The sequence below is a fragment of the Dromiciops gliroides genome, chromosome 1 (assembly GCF_019393635.1).
Source record: "Dromiciops gliroides isolate mDroGli1 chromosome 1, mDroGli1.pri, whole genome shotgun sequence".
Classification (NCBI taxonomy): Eukaryota; Metazoa; Chordata; class Mammalia; order Microbiotheria; family Microbiotheriidae; genus Dromiciops; species Dromiciops gliroides.
In genome coordinates, this window is record NC_057861.1 from 18,319,297 (window position 1) to 18,338,444 (window position 19,148).

Genomic DNA, 19,148 nt, shown 5'->3' on the forward strand with positions numbered 1-19,148 from the left:
TCCAGCAACAAAGGCTCCAACCGCAGACCCCTTTCCCGCGGGGGCCCCCCGTCTCTCGGCTTTTCCGGGCATACTCCGAGCCCCAGAGTCCCGCTTCCAGGGCTGGCACTCATACTGAAGGCTCCCAGTACCAATTGAGGGGCATCGGTGCCCTTAAACGAAGTGGACAGGAGCGGCAACTCCACTGAGAGTCGAGTTCTTTGTGCCAGCTCACAGCCTAGCAGTGGACAGCGCAGATGGTGCTGAATCTGTCTGGGAAGGGACGTAGCCGAGGGTAGAGAAAGGGACGAGAGGAACTGCGGGTCAGGGGCGGGAAGTAAGCACGGCGAGCGAACGCGATGAGTAAGAGAGGGGACAGCTGGCCAAAGAGTGGCAGACGTCGAGCCCAGGTCAGGAAGGGAGATGAGGGTGGTCAAGGGGCCAGAGAGAGGCTCTTTGGCGTTTCCCGGTCGCCCGACTCTCCCCAGAAGTCGCAGAGACAGAGCTAGCCGGTTGCCATCGTCTCTGCCCCGCAAGATGCCCAGCCTGCCCGACCCCCCGACCCCCGCTCGGCGAGTTGCTGGCGACGGCCGGCCAGGTGACCCTGGGCAGGAGGTGGGGGCGGGGGAAGAAGCTGCCCCCGGGGCTGAGGGCGGAGTGCCGGGCGCGGCCCTTACCTGGCCGAAGGCGGAACTGAGCATGGGGCGCAGCTGGTGGAGGAACGGGTCTGCCTCAGGCACCGCGGCTCCGGCTCGGGCTCCGGACGCCCGCAGGGACTCCCGGGAGCGCTGCCGGAGGCCAAGCGCCGGGGACAGTCCCCGTTCCTCCCCATCCCGCCCGAGGGGCTGCAGCGGCGGCAGCGGCGGTGACTCGCGGCAGCCCGGGGCCGGGGGGCGCCGCCAGCTCCCCCGAGCCCCGTCCTCCCGCGGCCCCGGCCGGCACAGGGGCCTCCGCGAGCTGGGGTCCCCGGGCGGCGGCGGCGGCGGCGTCCCGGGGCAGCCGGGCTGCGAGCGCAGGGGGCGGCGGCCGTGCGGCCCCAGCTCCCGGACCGGGCCCTGGCGGGGCTCCGCACCCGCCGCCGCCACCGAGCGCTGGGGAGCCCGGCTGCCCCCGCCCGCCGCCGCCGCCTTCAGCAGCGACGTTTTGGACTCGCTCTTGGCAATGGACGAGCTCATCGCGGCGGTCCCGGCGCTCGCATGGCCCGGCGGGGGCGGGGGCGGCGCGGCGCGGACCCCCCGCAGGCGGAGCCCGGGGCGCCCGGCGGGAGCCAAGCCAGAGGACGCGCTGGAGGCGGGCGCAGTCCCCCAGCCGCTTAAATGCGGCCCCGCCGCCGCCGCCACCGCCGCCGCCGCCCATGTGACAGCGCAGCCTCTGCGCCCCGAGCCCCGGGCTCCCAGCTAGCCGAGCCCAGCCTGAGGCTGGGGGGCCGGGGAGGGGGTGGAGGGAGGGGCCTGGGGTCGGAGGCGGCTCCCCCTCGGCCCCCCGCCCCCGCCCCTCACCCCCGCCCGCCCAGGTGGCCCCGCCCCACCCACCGAGGGGTGGGCACCTGCCTTGGGGCTGTCCCTGCAGGTGGGGCGGGCTCTTCGACTGCCCGCGAGGCCAGCCCAAGAGGGATAGTCTGCGGGGGTCAGGGACCCTGACTCGGGCCAGAGAAAGGCCCTGGTAGGGCTTCCTCTGCCGCATCCCCGGCAGCGGACATCTGTGGCACTCCCCCCCACACACACACTTCCCTGCCTTGTCTCCGCTCTGCACCTGAACCCTCAGAGCCGCCTGAAAACGCAGCCGTCTATAAGAGTCACGGGTCCGCACCAACTTTTAGACCCAAGCTTAGCAGGTATTGAGATTTGGGAGTCAGAAGACCTGGATTCTAATTCCACTTCTACTACCTATTATTTGAATTTCACCTCTGTGACCTCCGGCCAGTGCCTTGACATCTCTGGGTCTGTATCTTCACTTGTAAAATTCAAGCAAGGATAGGACTAATTAGATGATTTCCAAACTCTCAATCATATGATCCTGTGTGCGGGGACTTAGCAGGGTGTCAGTGGAAAGTCAGGAGCCTTGTGGGTGGCCCTCGGCTCTACCTCTGCTGTGTGACCTTGGGCAAATCGGTTCACTTCTATAAGCTTTCACAAGTAAGGAAACCGAGGCCCCAAAAGGGTAAATGACTTGCCCAAGGTCACATATATCCTCCGATTCAAAATAAAGGGGGCTGATCGGAAAAGTCTAAGGAACCTTTTTTTGTTTGGTTGGTTTTTGTTTTTGTTTTTATTTTTTTGTCTAAGGAATCTTCTTGATATATATTTTGCCACTGGACCCAGATGGCTCTGGAGGTGAGAGTGAGGCTGGTGACTTTGCACAACCCTCCCTCACTTAAATCCAATTCACTGCAAGTCATGACATCACCCTCCCTCCCTATGTTTCGGTGCTCTACTAGAATGAAGGACAAACAACAAGGAACCTTCCAGAGGTAACATTCTAGTTTATTCTAAGAATTCAGCTCAGTTGAATGCACACTGACCTAGGAAACGTGCTACCTATAGGGCCAAATGAGCAGGGAGGTGTGGGAAATTGTTCCACAACTCACGATCCCCTTCTGTTGTAAGGGATTGAATTGCATGTCATAGCAATTCAATCCCTCTCAAGAGAAAGGAGGGAAGCAGACTGTAGATCAGCTGCCCTGGTCATTGGTTGTTATGTTTGTTCCAATAGGCAGGGTGGACAGAGTCCATTCACCCCAAGGGAGGGATGGAGTTAATCCATGTGTCCTGGATGCAGCAGCTCCCATTATAATTGGAGTCTGTCAGGATTAGCAGCAAATGTATATTCTACACAAAATAGCTTGGTCAAGTCCCTCGGGAGTTTGGGATGGGTTAATCGGGTGTTTTTTTGCTTTGTTTTGTTTTGTTTTGTTTTTAGTGAGGCATTTGGGGTTAAGTGACTTGCTCAGGGTCACACAGCTAGTAAGTGTTAAGTGTCTGAGGCCGGATTTGAACTCAGGTCCTCCTGACTCCAGGGCTGGTGCTCTATCCACTGTGACACCTAGCTGCCCCAATCGGGTGTTTTAATCCCTACTTCCTCCAACTCCCTAAATGACCTTGGACATCGTCCCTAGGGACAATGGGCTGCTTTAGTTTCTGCAAAGAGGCAAGAATTTTGTCACTTCATTTGGGAACATCAGAATACCAATTTGGCCCCATTGGGACTAATGAATGAGAGTCTAGCTGCTTGGCCTACACCTCCCCACTCCTGGAACCTGATCTGCAAAATGGGGGAGTAACTGCACAGAGAGAAGGATAACTAAGGAAAATGAGGTCATTGCAAAGTGTCCTGCCATTATCAATGTGACACATCAATTACAATAGTTCCAACGAAGTAGCAGAGGGCCAAGCTAGACTAGCAGCCTAGAAAGTGTGCCTGGCACATATGGGCATATGAAGGGGCATGTGTTGTTTTGAGACTACCAGGTTTACCAAGAGTAAAATTGTATTTGGCTTTCATTCTCTCTCATTTTCAAAAGAACTGATTTTTTTTTGAAGGAGGGATAGAGAATTAAAGGCAAAAATTTTCAAATGCTTACTTTTATCTAACACCACCTAGCTTGTTAAGTTCATTTGAACACTAATTTCCCTTTGCTGCTGGTCAAACATTTGCCTTGTTCCCTAATCAGCATAGATCCCTGGAAAAGCCCAGGATGTAAAATGAGCTGATCATTTCTTTGATGAAATCTATGGATTCATTCTCTGGTCTTTCTTGTTTGGTTTATTTCTCTTTGCCATGTTCTCCTTTCCCCAGGTCAGATTTTAACCTTAATTTCTCCTCCCCTCACTTTGTTCTAAGAGGACAGACTGGTTTAAGAAAATCTATCACCTAGTGTTCCTAAAAGTGAAACTGTGCGGGGCAGCTAGGTGGTGCAGTGGATAGAGCACTGACCCTGGAGTCAGGAGGACCTGAGTTCAAATGCGGCCTCAGACACTTAACACTTACTAGCTGTGTGACCCTGGGCAAGTCACTTAACCCCAATTGCCTCACTAAAAAAAAAAAAAAGTGAAACTGTGTTGGGGCCCCACAAAAGGTTAGGATGAGAATGTTTCTGTGGGTGGTGAACTGGAGAGGGACTCCTTTGCAAAGACCTTCCTGAGGAGGCTTTTGTAGCTTTTAAAATACAATGTGCTGGGGCAGAAGAGGTGGGGGGGGGAGGGTGCAGCTAGATGAAAAGTGGATAAAACACCAGCCAAAATCTGGCCTCAGACACTTGACACTTACTAGCTGTGTGACCCTGGGCAAGTCACTTAACCCTTATTGTCCCACCAAAAATAATAATAATAATAATACAATGTGCTGGGCAAATAGAGAAAAGATGATTTCCAAAACATGGGGCCTTGATACTGACAAGTAAAGATGCAATGACTGGGATTCCATTAAGGACATAATTATCTCAGAGTAGTGGTTCATCTGACATTGGGTACTATTGAGTTTAAGATTATAGATTGATTCCCAATGTGGCCCATTAGTTTTGCTGAGTTCCATAGATATGAGTCTCATCCCCTGACCATAGCTGGCAAGCTTACAAAGTCTTTTTAGTAAAAAGCAAAGAATGTGAATGGGTTAGTGAAAACCCCGATTTAAAGCTGGAAAAATGTAGTGCAACTCCCTTATTTTAAGGAAATAGAGGCCCACAGGCATTGTGACCTGTCGAAGGTCACACAGGATGTAAGTAGTAGAGCTCTGATTCGAACTCAGATACTTGGTCTCCAAACCCATAACCCCAGCTTCCCTAACTCTAAGGAGAATTCCCTTAACCACTCACCACTACTAGAAAAGAAACTCAAATCAGATTCAACAACCATTTATTATTTGTTGTTGTTCAGGTATTTTTCAGTCACATTCAACTCTTTGTGACCCCATTTGGGGTTTTCTCAGTTAAGATATTGGAGTAGTGGGGCAGCTAGGTGGCGAAGTGGATAGAGCACTGGCCCTGGAGTCCGGAGCACCTGGGTTCAAATCCGACCTCAGACACTTAATACTTACTAGCTGTGTGACCCTGGGCAAGTCACTTAACCCCAAATGCCTTACTAAAAAAAAAAAAAAAGATATTGGAGTAGTTTCCTTCTCCAGCTCATTTTACAGATGAGGAAACCGAGGCAAACAGGATGAAATGACTTGCCTGGGGTCATACAACTAGTAAGTATCTGAGTCCGGCCGGATTTGAACTCAGGTCTTCCTGATTCCTGTTATTTAAAAGACGCTATGCTCAGTGTTGGGGATATGAAGGAAAAAAAAAAACAGCACAATCCCCACCTTTAAAGAGCAGCCCAAGTTCACAGTCTCCTAGCATTTGGGTCCTATCAGGTATAACTCAGTAGCTTCCTCTTCCTACAAGGACAGAATACTTGGATATTTAGAGATTCTTTCTCCTTATCTCACAACTATCTTCCCTCAAAGTCTTCCTCTCTTTTCTTAATCTGGATCAAGTCTTTCCTGCTTCCTGAGGTCGTGATTAAAGGGGGAAAATGGTCATCTTCCAGGCTTTGTGCAAGCAGCTGGGCAGGATGGTATCCAAAGGGACAAATTTAGATTTCCTTAGCAAAAACTTGACAGATTCTAAAATTTCTAGAATTCTGCTTTCATTTGCACCCACCTAACTCCCACCTCTTTAATGTTCCCAACTCCACACATGCCCACATTCAGACGGGCGGTATACAACGAAACAAAAAAAAACAAAACCCACCACCATACACACATTCATAAACAATTTCCATTCGATGAAAGACAACTGAAATTTTACAGACTGTTAGAATTGAAAGTCATCTTCATCTTGACTTTCTCTTTATAGAGATGGGTCGGAGGCAGTTCAGAGAGCTTGTGAGCTTTCCAAGGTCACACAGCAAGGTGGTAAGGAGCATAGAAAAGGGAAGAAGCTGTGCCTCTCAGGCTTCTAACCCAGGTTCTTTGCCTTCCCTCCTCTCCCCTAATGTTTGGATAGGGAAAGACCTTAGCTTAAAAAGGCCAAGGTCTTCCACTGTACATGGGGTCATCTCCAGTCATCCTGATATATATCTTGCCACTAGATCCAGATGGCTCCGGAGGAGTGAGGCTGGTGACATTGCACAGCCCTGCCTCACTTAAATCCAATTCAGTTACAAGTCAAGACATCACCTTCCCAAAGTCACAGTCCTCTTTGAGAACAAAGGACAACCAACAACAATGTTCAGATGAACTAAAAATAGCAAAAATCTTAACTTTCATAGATGAATATCCTCTTTCAGGAGTTCTTAACACTTTTTTTGCCATGTACCCCTTTGGCAATCTGATGAAGTCTATGAACTCCTTAGAATAATGCTTTTAAACACATAAAATAGAGAGCATTACACAGGAAAGCAACTATATCAAAATAGAGTAATCAAAATAGGAAAGAAAAAAAAGACAAGTTCACAGACCCCCAAGTTCTGAATCCCTGTCCTTTATTTTGATTTGGTAAAATGATAATAAACAGAGCTGAAAGGCGAGATGTGTTTTTCCTTAGATTATTTCTGATGCTGCCAGATCTGCACTGTCCTATGGATTCGCAAATGAGCACCAAGCGTCCAAGCCTGTACTTCACCCCTCTAGCCCTGCCATCTGATTTCCATAGGCAAAAGGGTTCTGTGTGTAATTGACTGTAGACTTCATCCAAAATTAGAGTCAGCCAACAATGCAGTCTGTGAGCAGGGCGGTTACATCTGTGGCAGTTGGAGCTATGCCCGGCCCTATACTGAGCAGACCTACTGAGTACGGTGCTGTCAAAAGCTGAGTGGGTACTGCAGATGAAGCTCTCCCTGCTTGAGTAATGGAGGTAGGAATATTAGTGAGAACTTGTAATAGGGCATTTGCAACAGCCCTTAGTCCAAAGCTCTACAACTACCGAACTCCTGGCAAATCTTAGCACTCCATCCTAGAGGCAGCTGGGTGGCATGGTGGTTGTAGTCTAGGACTCAGAGATGAAGATCTGTGTTCCGATCCTACCTCAAACACTCCCTAGCTGGGCAAACCATTTAACCTCTGTTTGCCTCAGTTTTCCTCATCTTTAAAATGGGGATAAACCCAGCCCTTAGGTAAGTGCCAGGGTTGTTCTAAGGCTCAAATGAGATAATTATGGTAAAGCACTTAGCAGAGTGCCTGGCATATAGTAAGCACTCTAGAAATGTTAGCCATTAGTATTGTTTCTAGCTGTAAATGAGGATAATAATAGCACCTGCCTCATAGGGTTGTTAGGAGGATCAAATGCATTATTAAGCACTCTATATAAACTCCAGCTATAATTATTAGCAGAGCACTGTTTATTTATGAGCTTCCATTCCTCAGATCCGAGGTAGGACGCTTAATGTGTGTCTCGGCTGCATTTCTGTTTGACAAAGCTCTGCTGCTAGGAGGCTCACTCATCATTAGCAAGTTCTTGGAATCGGCTTCTGTCCTCCCGCAAGAGTGACATCACGGCCCCAAAGGTGGAGCCCAGTTAAATTTACAGCGCTGTCTAGGGGACAGTCATTCTGCAGGTGTCTGACTCACTTTGTGGAGAACGAGGTATTAAGGGAACTGGTCAGAGAAATGGTTCTACTGACACATCTCCGATATAGTCAGCCCTGAAAAGGCTGCGTGTAACCCAGCAACAAGGAAGTAGATGCGGGCTAAGACCTAGGGAGTTACTCAGGCTCAAATGGCAAGGAGTAACGTGGAAAGCCACGTTCTCCCAACTCCGCTGTCAGCCCCTCGCTTCTCTGCCTCCTGTGCCTCTGATTAATCTTAGGATCAGAAGCTGAGTGGCGCCTGAAGAATACTAAAGAGCAAACCGATCCCCAAGAGCCAAATGGCAGCCGGCGACCCCACTCCAGAGAGATCCAAGCACCGCGAGTCTCCCGTTACCACGAGGTTAGGAGTGTGCCCAGGTCTCTGCATTGTCACCATCTGCCGATTCCTCAGGAGGACAGAACAAACCAGCGAGGCACGAAGATGATGCGATTATGTAACATCCAAAAGGGTTGTTTTCAAAGAGGAAAGAAACAAATGGAACAAATTGATCTGCTCAGTTCAGTGTCAGAGACAAGTCACAAACAGAGACCTGTCCCTGTCTGCTCCAGGAGGACCCCATTAACCGAGGGAATAGAAGAGCTGCACACAACATTCCATTCAATTCCTCATGGCAATGCCACTCCTGGGCAACTGACGCTGGTGCTATTTCTAATTCAGTATCTTTGCTAGTGATTCGTGAAAAAAAAATCACAGCACATCCGGCCCTACCTAAAGGTACATGAAATCAAGCTGTAATATTATTTATAATGTGACATGGACAAGTCACTTAAAGAAGAACCAGAATTTAAGAATACCTTAAAGGACAGAGCTGTGTGGTCTTTTGACTCATTTCCCTTTTTTTTATCCATAAGGCAAAGAAAATAGAGATAATAGGATAAAAATATTTATTTCAAAGTAAAATTTTATACACACACATATGCATCAGTTGGTATACCTGGTCCTTGTAGTGTTAACCTCCTGTGTCTCAGTTTCCTCATCGGTTAGGTAGAGATAATATGTGTAAAGTACTTGGCAAAGCTATATCAGTGTCAGCCACCACCATCATCATCATCGTCCTATGTCTTTTTCTCCACTGTAGCTACCACTTCTCACTTTAATAAAATGCTTGTTGACTGATTGACTGACAGTTTGATTCCACAAACATGTATAGAATACATATTCTTCCTAGGCAAGGCACTGTGCCCAGGGAGATGGGGGATTTCTTTCATGTTTAGATGAATAAAATGAACAAGGGCTGACCTAGGGGGCTTACAATCTAATCCAGGAGATAAGATGCACTGATGCATTGATTTGTGTGTGTGTGTGTGTGTGTGTGTGTGTGTGTGTGTGAGGCAATTGGGGGTTAAGTGACTTGCCCAGGGTCACACAGCTAGTAAGTGTCAAGTGTCTGAGGCTGAATTTGAACTCAGGTACTCCTGAATCCAGGGCCGGTGCTCTATCCACTGCACCACCTACCTGCGCCTACATTGATTTTTAAAGTTAGTAGGGACCTCAAGAGCCCCAAGCAGTCTAATCCATAACTGAAAAAGAATTGGTGTACCCGACAAGTAGACATCCAATCTTTGCTTGAAGACAATCAGTAAGAGGGAGCTCACTCCCTCTGGAGGCAGTCCAGTCCACTTTAGGAGAACTCTAGGTCTGAAGAAGGTCATTTAATCCAACTCTGTCATTTTATTACAAATGAGGAAATTGAGGTTTAGAGAAGGGAATTCAGTGCTCTAACTACTAAACCATAGCTACCTCCTAATAATCACTAATTCTATTAATAATTCTATTGATATATTATTGATATTGGGGTAATATTAATGATACTACAAATAATTCATGATCATTATGAGACAGCTGTGGACAGAGCACTGAATTCCCCATTAGGAAGGTCTGAGTTCAAATCTTGCTTCAGCCACTTACTAGCTGTGTGACCCTGGGTAAGTTATGTCATCTCTCTCAGCCTCAGTTTCCTCATCTGTAAAATAAAGAAGTTGGATTTTAGGACCTCTAATATCCCTTACAGCTATAGATCTATGATTTCATTCCTGTAAGATCACAAAGGTCATAGACTATACTCCAAACCAGGGATGCCCCTGCTGCTGCTGTTGCTGTTTGTTGTTGTTGTTGTTTGTCCTTTGTTCTCAAAGAGGACCATGACTTTGGGAGGTGATGTCATCAGCTCCCATGGATTCACCTATCACCTCTGTGTTGATAACTCTTAGATCGATTCACCCAGCCTTAACCTCTTTCCTAATCTCCATTTCCAACTGCCTATTGGATAACTCATCTCTGGATGTCCTATAGATACCCAACCTCAATGTGTCCAAAACTGAACTCATCTTGAAACTCTCCCTCCGTCCAAACTTTTCTATTACTGTCAAAAGGCACCGCCCCGCCCCGCCCTGATCCCTAGGTTTGTATCCTACTTGTCTTCTTTGACTCTTCACTATCTCTTACCCCCCCACCACCACCATGTGTACTCTGTTGCTAAGCCTTTATAATGTCTAACATGCCTCCTTCTCTCCTCTTGACATGGGTACAGACTCTCATCTCCTCACTTCTGGACTAATGACAAAACTTGCTGCTGGGTCTCCCTGTCAGAAGTTTCTCCCCACTCCAGTCCATCCTTCCTTCCATTTCCTTAGATCTGACCATATTGCCCCCATTCAATAAGTTACCTCCAGGATCAAGTATAAAATCTACTTGGCATTCAAAGCCTTTTACATCCTGGCCCCCTCCTACCTCTTTTTTCTGTTTTGTTTTGTTTTTTGGTGAAGCAATTGGGGTTAAGTGACTTGCCCAGGGTCACGCAGCTAGTAAGTGTCAGGTGTCTGAGGCCAGATTTGAACTCAGGTCCTCCTGACGCCAGGGCCGGTGCTCTATCCACTGTACCACCTAGCTGCCCTCCTCCTACTTTTTTATTCTCCTTACACATTACTCCTTCTCCACCTCCAGCCCTCTAGCACCCCATATACTCCGTGATCCAGTCACACTGACCTCCTTTCTGTTCCTCTGACAAGATGCTCCCTCTCCCAAGTCTGGGAATTTTTATTTGCTGTCCCCAGGCCTGGAACTATCTTCCTCCTCATTTCTACCCCCTAGATTCCCTGGCTTCCTTTAAGTTCCAGCTAAAATCCCATATTCCCCAAAAAGCCTTTCCTAATTCCCATGAATCTAGTCCTTTCCCTCTGTTGATTATCTCTAAGGTATCTTACATCTACCTTGTATGTACATAATTGTTTGCATATTGTCTCTCCCCATCAATCAGACCGTGAGCTCCTTGAGAGGGAAGTCTGTCTTTTGCTTCTCTTTATATCCCCATCACTTATGGTACATGGTATATAGTAGTTGCTTAATAAGTGCTTATTGACCGATTTCCACAATATGTAAGTATACTACATTTAATGCAATAGATATTCATGAAAAGATGACTGTCAGTCATTTTTTTGTTTTGTTTTGTTTTTTGCGGGGCAATGGGGGTTAAGTGACTTGCCCAGGGTCACACATCTAGTAAGTGTCAAGTGTCTGAGGCCGGATTTGAACTCAGGTCCTCCTGAATCCAGGGTTGGTGCTTTATCCACTGTGCCACCTAGCCGCCCCCTGTCAATAATTTGGGGGGGGCAAATTTAACAAAATTCTAAATGCACTAGGGGAGTTCAGTGTTTTAAGTATAACACATGCAATGTGCTCAGTCAAGGAAATCTTCTTGTGAACCTTGGAACATGCACAGATATTTGGTAAGTAGTTCCAGTCCAATAATCATGTAAAGAAAAGATTGGCTAAGGAGACCTCTGGGTCATGTGGTCATTGATATTGTGCCTGACCCTGACAACCTCTCAAACCTCTCCAAAATGGAAATTATGCACCAGAAATAAAGCAACTTCAGCTATCTCATGGTCTAGGACACCCAGAACTCAAAAGAAGGTTAAAAACAACAACAATATGGGGGGCAGCTAGATGATGCAGTGGATAGAGCACCGACCCTGGAGTCAGGAGGACCTGAGTTCAAATCCTGCCTGAGACACTTGACACTTACTAGCTGTGTGACTCTGGGCAAGTCACTTAACCCCAATTGCCTCACCAAAAACAAACAAAAAAACCAACAACAATATGAACTTGATTCACTCAGCACTCCCACCCCCATCACTTCCAGTGCTACTAGCAGCAAGACTGCACTAGAAGACCTAAGGACCTGACCCTTGGGTTTGCAACAAAACCCCACCTCACATTCCAGTTCCCTCACCCCTTCCTTTTTCCAGAGCTGTGGAGATCTAGACTCCAGGATACAGAGGTTTACTGGGACCAAGACAGTCAGTGCTGAGGCAGAATTCTCCAGGGCAGATCTCTTCAGGAGAGTAGAAGAATAGGGAGAAGTAAGACATGTGTCTGGTTTTGAAATAGAGCTCAATACCCGTAGGTATTGAGGTGTACCTCCCTAATTTTTGGAGAGCCAAACTTCAAATGACAGAAATCACACTATGCTGTAATGACACCAGTGTGGCAGTGCTCTGAACTGTCAGACTAGAGAACTGAGGAATAGAGGGAACAGGACAAGACACTATGGGGGGAGGTACCCCATTAAGCCTGAGGGGAACAGCCTAGAATCCAGCTGGGGCCAGTTCTGTCCTCCTCAAAAGTCACTTGGGGCAGAGACTTGGGCTGGTGAACCATGAATTGCCCAGCATGAAAAGAGATTGGGATGCTTTCAGATCTTACCTCCAGGGAAACCAGCATCATAAGGGAAGGAGTCAGAAAGTGAGCAAAATGGGGAAATAAGCCAGAAATCACCAAAGATCTCAAGGAAGAAAAAAACTCAAAGAACTTGAATATAAGCAGATAAATTAACAGGGAAAACATTAACATCAGAAGGAAACATGGTATCTAGTTCTAGTAAATGAGTTCAGGTATCTATGAATAAATACTACGAAACAAAGGGAAACAATCCAACACATAATGAGACAGAGGACTCTGGGGAATATGAGGAAAAGATGGAACCATAACAGGCTGTCCCCAAGTGGTTTAAAAGAGAAACAAGAATTATGAGAGTAGAATTGATTGATTAAGGAGCTGAACTGGGGTTCATTCAAAATCACCCAGGACCAATTCTTTTACTCTGACATCCTTGCTATTGAGATGCTTTCTAGTTAGAGAAGAGACAATGCTATAAGGGGAGAGGTCTCAGGTACCCCCATACTAATTCCAAAGCCTATATATGATGGGCCTCTATTCTTTGCTGCTGCATTCCCCCCCACCCCATTTTAAGGGAAGGAAATTGAAAATGGTAGTGACTTTGTGAACTTTAAATAATCAGGAGATCAAACCACCAGATATAGTAGCTGAGCCCATGCTGGGTTTATTGGTCAGCCAGTCCAGCATTGATACCCCAAAGAACAATCTTTGGTACCTAAAAGCAGTAGCCATGATATAGACTCAACTGTCCAATGGCTATACCATATTTGGAAGTGAATTTGGTGGGGCAAAAGCCATGTAGAAATTCTGTTAAATCTGAGTCTACTCTCTCCAGGGACTGAACTGGTATAGTAGAGATGTGCCCCAGGTGTTAGGGTAAAATATTGGTAATCTCCCTTATTACTGTATCTTTGCAGTATCTTTGCTATATCTTTACCCTTTGTAAAAGCAATTTTGTGTTAATTGGTTACATGGAATCGGGGCACTAGTCACTGGTAATTAATTAAGTGTGTGTGTGTGTGTGTGTGTGTGTGTGTGTGTGAACACACTGTGCTGTTATGGGGGCTTGAGCCAATAACATCAAACACTATTAATCCCTCAGGGATGCCCCTAAAAGCCTGATGGGAAAATGTAGTCATCATTGCTTTGGAAGATTAAAACCAGAGCACTGGTATATAAAGAATTATTTGGTGAACACTATTAAAAAAGATAAATGACCCTCTAAAGTAGAAAAAGTATTATTTAATTTATCTTGTTTTTAATCCAGCTTTTCATGTGATGGATTTGCTTTAAACCAGATTCACCTATGTTTCTTAATATTTAGGTAAGAGAATTATATCTCTACTGCAATGAGGCTAGAATGAAACTCTGACACAGAACCGAGAAGAAATAAGAACTCTATTTTTAAAAAATTTTCCTTTATTTCATTTATTTTCCATTTCTGAAAATGTTATATCCCCCAGCCCAAAGTATTTATCTAATGACCTGAATCTTCCTGGGTACATTACAAAGCTGAGAGGAGGGGCCCCTAGATGATGGGAAAGGCCTAATTCTGGTTGCTAAGGCTCTGCATAAGCATCCCCTCAGGGAACAGTGTCTATTGGAAAACTAATGTTCGCATCCTTGTTAGAATGTAGGGCTCTGCTATTTTCATTATCATTTGTGAAAATACAATAAATTAGGAATGTCCTAACTTCCTTGTGAATTGAAAATATTGTTGCTGGGGCCCACACATTACCGAAATCTCCTTTTTAAAAGTAGCCTGAGGTACAGGTGTAGAAGTAAAATTAGAAATGATTTCTTAAATTAGAAAATTTTTCTACCATTAGATGTGTATAGAAAGTTTGGAACAGTTAATTCCATCCCTTATATTGAATATTTGGGTCTAGGCTTATGACAACATATTGCTTTTGACTAAAAGCCCAGTACAGACATAAATGATACAAGATACTGTAAAATCTTTGTTCTTGTTGTTGAGTCATTTTAGACTCTTCATGACCCCATTTGGAGTTTTCTTGACAAAGATACTGGAATAGTTTGCCATTTCCTTCTCCAGCTCATTTTTACAAATGAGGAAATTGAGGCAAACAGGGTGAAGTGACTTCACACAGCTTTTAAGTGTCTGAGGTCGGATTTGGACTCAGAAAAATGAGTCTTCCTGACTTCAGACCGGGGTACTCTTATCTACTATACCCCCTAGCTACCCTCACCAGTAGCTCCTGCCTTGAGGGTAGAAGCAAGCTTTTAATACTTAGTTGAGATGAACATGTCTGTCTGTAATAATGCACTATCTATGAGATGCTGATAAAAATTAAACAACTCACTGTAAATAGGTTAAGCTGTGAGGATGAAAAGAACAACATGTTTTGCTCTGAAAAATTGGAATATTTTCACTCTTCTCAAGAGGTCTGTGTTGTTTATGTGTTCCAAAGGAGCTCTCTTTACAAAACATCTATAGTGGGAATTGTAATTCCCAATTATTCCCACTATTCCTAATTAGTGGGAAGAATGAATAGCATGAAGTGATTGCATTATTCAAATTCACACCATATACAGTATCTCCACTGGCCTGGAACCAATTACCATATTTGATATAATTATACCTTTCAGGTTCTGAGACTACTTCTTGGGATTCACTATTTACTCTAATTGGGGCCTAGATGTATTCCAACTGAATGACCATGTTCCACTAAAGTCCATCAGTATGTGCTATCACTCTCTTTTAAGATGGTTAGTTCCAAAATAAGAAACATTTTCATTCTTCTTTCTAGTTGTCCCCATCACTAGCATCTCCCCATTAGAAAGAATTGGAGGTTGGGGGCGGCTAGGTGCCACAGTGGATAGAGTACTGGCCCTGGAGTCAGGAGTACCTGAGTTCAAATCCGGCCTCAGACACTTAACACTTACTAGTTGTGTGACCCTGGGCAAGTCACTTAACCCCAATTGCCTCACTTAAAAACAAAAACAAAACCAAAAAAAAAAAAAGAAAGAAAGAATTGGAGGTGGAGGGGAGGCAAAAGAGCCAAATCTCTAATTTGCTTTGTTTTTGTTACCTGTTCTTTTTTCAAAAATTTTATTTCTATTGATAAAGAAATAACCTACAATAAAGCATAGAAAGCTGAGCCTGAAGCCAGAGAGACCTGGGTTCAAGTCATGCCTTTTACACAACTGGTCTGTGACCTTGACCAATTCAATAAACTTATCGATGCCTTAGGCAACTCTCTAAGTTGCCAAGAAGGTACTGACCTCCACTGTTTTGTTTTGTTTTTTTGTGGGGCAATGAGGGTTAAGTGACTTGCCCAAGGTCACATAGCTAGTAAGTGTCAAGTGTCTGAGGCTGGATTTGAACTCAGGTCCTCCTGAATCCAGGGCTGGTGCTTTATCCACTACACTACCTACTGCCCCTAAACTCTGACCTCCATTGTTAAAGAGGATTTCCTTATTCAGGAGTTCCCAGAATAGCAACGAAATTCTTTATCCCCATTTGTATTGATATATTTTCACAGAATATGTAGAAAAGATCCTTGCAGGGGAGTCCTTCATTCAAAGACTCCACAAAGAGAGACAAAGATTTTTTTCTTTGATGTTACAAATTTATTTTATTTTCAATTGCAGAACAAAAGGAGTATTTCCATGACACAGTACTATAAAAAAGATGATTGCACATACAACTGCAAATAGATCACGTACAACTTGCTATTCCCTCCAAATATACAACAAAATTATCATGTTAATTTCTTTTTTCCCTTTTTTTCTTCCCCCCTCCCCTAGAGATGGCTACTATTATAGGTATAGGTATATATGTGTCTGTATATACATATATACACATATATGTAAATTTTTTCTATACATATTTCTTTATCAGTCTTTCTTCATATGTTCTTTATTTTTAGTTTGTGTACTTATAGCAATCAAAATGACTTAGTTGTTCAGTTGTTCTTGTTTGTTTTTTGTTTTTTGGGGTTTTTTTCAGGGCAATGAGGGTTAAGTGACATGCCCAGGGTCACACAGCTAGTAAATGTCAAATGTCCGAGGTCGGATTTGAACTTGGGTCCTCCTGAATCCAAGGCCGATGCTTTATCCACTGCACCACTTAGCTGCCCCCCAATTAAGTCTTTTTTTTTGTGAGGCAATTAGGGTTAAGTGACTTGCCCAGGGTCACACAGCTAGTAAGTGTTAAGTGTCTGAGGCCGGATTTGAACTCAGGTACTCCTGACTCCAGGGCCAGTACTCTATCCACTGCGCCACCTAGCTGCACCCCCCAATTAAGTCTTAAAGATGATTTTTAATACCTTTTAAGGAAGAACAAGCCTAGTTTTCGTGTGTCTTAGGATATTGGTTCTGCCAGGCATATGACTGGTAAGTGTTAAACATTACAGAGTGAATGGGGTGTTCATGGAGGAAAAACACCTCTGGTGTAAGGATTTGTCAAGCCCCCTAAAAGAGTTGCTCATCCACGTTTCTTGTCCACCTGTCACCCAACTCTCCCCTGTGGCTCCAGGAAGCTATGGCATGTGCAGGGGCCACACCCTGATAAAACCATCTTGGCAGAAGGGCTAAACCAGGCTGAGAATAATGGAAGGGCCTCAAACCCATTGGTGAGGTAAGGGAATGTCTACCCCAAGCATGCGAAGACCTCCACAGGAGAATGGACTAGAAAGAGCAATTTGATCCCACAGCCACGAAGGTGGCTGAAGCAGGAGGTGTGGGGCACTTAGAGCTTCGTCAGACATGGAAGATTCCAAGCTCATCTACTGCATCCCTGTCCATCACCAGTGATCTTGATTTCTGTCCTGCCACTGGACTTCAATGTCTCTGGAAGAGAGAGTGAAGATGGTGACATTGTGCAGCTCTGCCTCACTTAAATCCAATCCACACACAAGTCAAGATGTCACTCCATGATGCCACTGGTCCTCATTGAAAACAAAGGACAGGGGGCAGCTAGGTGGAGCAGTGGATAAAGCACTGGCCCTGGATTCAGGAGGACCTGAGTTCAAATCTGACCTCAGATGCTTGACACTTACTAGCAGCTGTGTGACCCTGGGCAAGTCACTTAACCCTCCTTGCCCTACCAAAGAAGAAGAAGAAGAAGAAGAAGAAAACAAAGGACAAACGGCCAATGTTACAAGACTATGGACAGGGGGCAGCTAGGTGGTGCAGTGGATAAAGCACTGACCTTGAATTCAGGAGGATCTGAGTTCAAATCCAGCCTCAGACACTTGACACTTAACTAGCTGCATGACCCTGGGCAAGTCACTTAACCCTCATTGCCCTGCAAAAACAAAAACAAAAACAAGACTATGGACAGATCCCTGAGGGTTCTCCTAGTTGTCATGGCCTATTCCAATCATTCAATCAGCTCTCAGTTACAAATGCACTAATCTTTGCTGCCCTTTTGCCCACACCTCCCCCATCTTGTCCACAATGATGACATGAGAAATATGTTCAGCTATTAGACTATTATTTCCATGAGGACAGAGAGTATAGCATAGCTAAACTTTGCTCTTCTCAGCCATCTTCTTCACCATGTCCCTATACTTCCACTGCCATCCTGGACTTGACTGGGTCCTCCAGCTCTAAGAGATGAATTCTGGCCTTATCTGGCCCTAACTCTTGCTTCCACACCAGTTCTGAGCCATTTCCACATCATGTACTGGGTATTCCTCTCCTCCCCCTTTCCAGATCCCCCTTATAATTTTGTTGTTATCCACCATCATACCTCGGAGGACAGGAAGTATCTTGCATGATTTTCTTTGTGTCCCCAAGTGCCTAGAACAGTGCATGGCATATGGTAAGCACTATGTAAATTCTTGATCTATCTACCACCCAGGACAACAAGTAGGGCACTGCACACAGTAAGCACTTGACGTTGGTTGGATTATATTATGACTGAATTGTCTCACCATGCTCCAAATCAACTGTGCTTAAAATCAAAAGTGGCATTGCCAGAAAACTAGATTTCCCCTGGGAACTAGTACATCTGCATAGGAAAGCATTTGCTGAATTTAAAAAAAAAAAAGCAAAGTATTTACTAATTTGGGAAGGTGCCCTATTTTATTTTCATGTTGTTTTTTTTTAATTATAGTCCTGAAGCTGGGGTATCTCTGGATTAAAAGAAAAAGACAACAAAATCAATTTCTATAACATGTTAATTTCAAGGTTTACAAGGCTCTTTCCCTCACAATGATTTTGTGAGATGGATAGCCTGAATTTTATTATCTCTGTCTTCTTGTCGTTGTTCATTTCTGTCTGACTCTCTGTGACCCCATTTGGGTTTTTCTTGGCAAAGGTATTGGAGTGGTTTGCCATTTCCTTCTCCAGCTCATTTGACAGATAAGGAAACTGAGGCAGAGTTGAGACTTGCACAGGGTCACATGGCTAGTAAATGTCTAAGGCCAGCTTTGAACTCAGGTCCTCCTGAGTCCAGGGCCGGTGCTCTATCCACTGCACCACCTAGCTGCCCCCTGAACTTGGAATTTTTGACCCAAAGACTAGTGTCTAAGCTTCCCTCCATCTGAAAATCTTATACTTGAAAAAGTAAGTTTCTGTCTTCTACAGCCCAGAACTACCTCAAGTACGGTCAGGCAGTAGAAGAGGGATGATGGAGGGGACAATGAAGGCAGTGTAGACAAGGACAGGAAAATCATATCTGTAGATTAAAGAAAATGCTTTCCCCTTACTTGCATTCAAAGGACTATGTGTGTTGGGGCAGCTAGACAGCGCAGTGGATAGAGCACCAGCCCTGGATTCAGGAGGACCTGAGTTCAAACATTTCAAATCCAGCCTCAGACATTTGTCACTTACTAGCTGTGTGACCCTGAGTAAGTCACTTAACCCCAACTGCCTCATCAAAAAAAAAAAAAGACTGTGTGTGTGTGTGTGTGTGTGTGTGTGTGTGTAGACAGTACAAGTGAATTGTTAGC

At 45.4% G+C, this 19,148-nt stretch overlaps 1 protein-coding gene across 1 annotated transcript in view; it reads right to left on the minus strand.

The window, feature by feature from the left end:
• The window catches only part of LOC122755448 (calcium-binding protein 1-like), a 30,527-nt gene extending 29,171 nt beyond the window's left edge, over positions 1 to 1,356 (minus strand). The window contains 2 exon segments of the mRNA XM_044003921.1: positions 657 to 1,193; positions 1,195 to 1,356. Coding sequence (XP_043859856.1) covers positions 657 to 1,193; positions 1,195 to 1,335 — 678 coding nt within the window. The 5' untranslated portion in view covers positions 1,336 to 1,356.
• Positions 1,357 to 19,148: the final 17,792 nt, after the last annotated feature.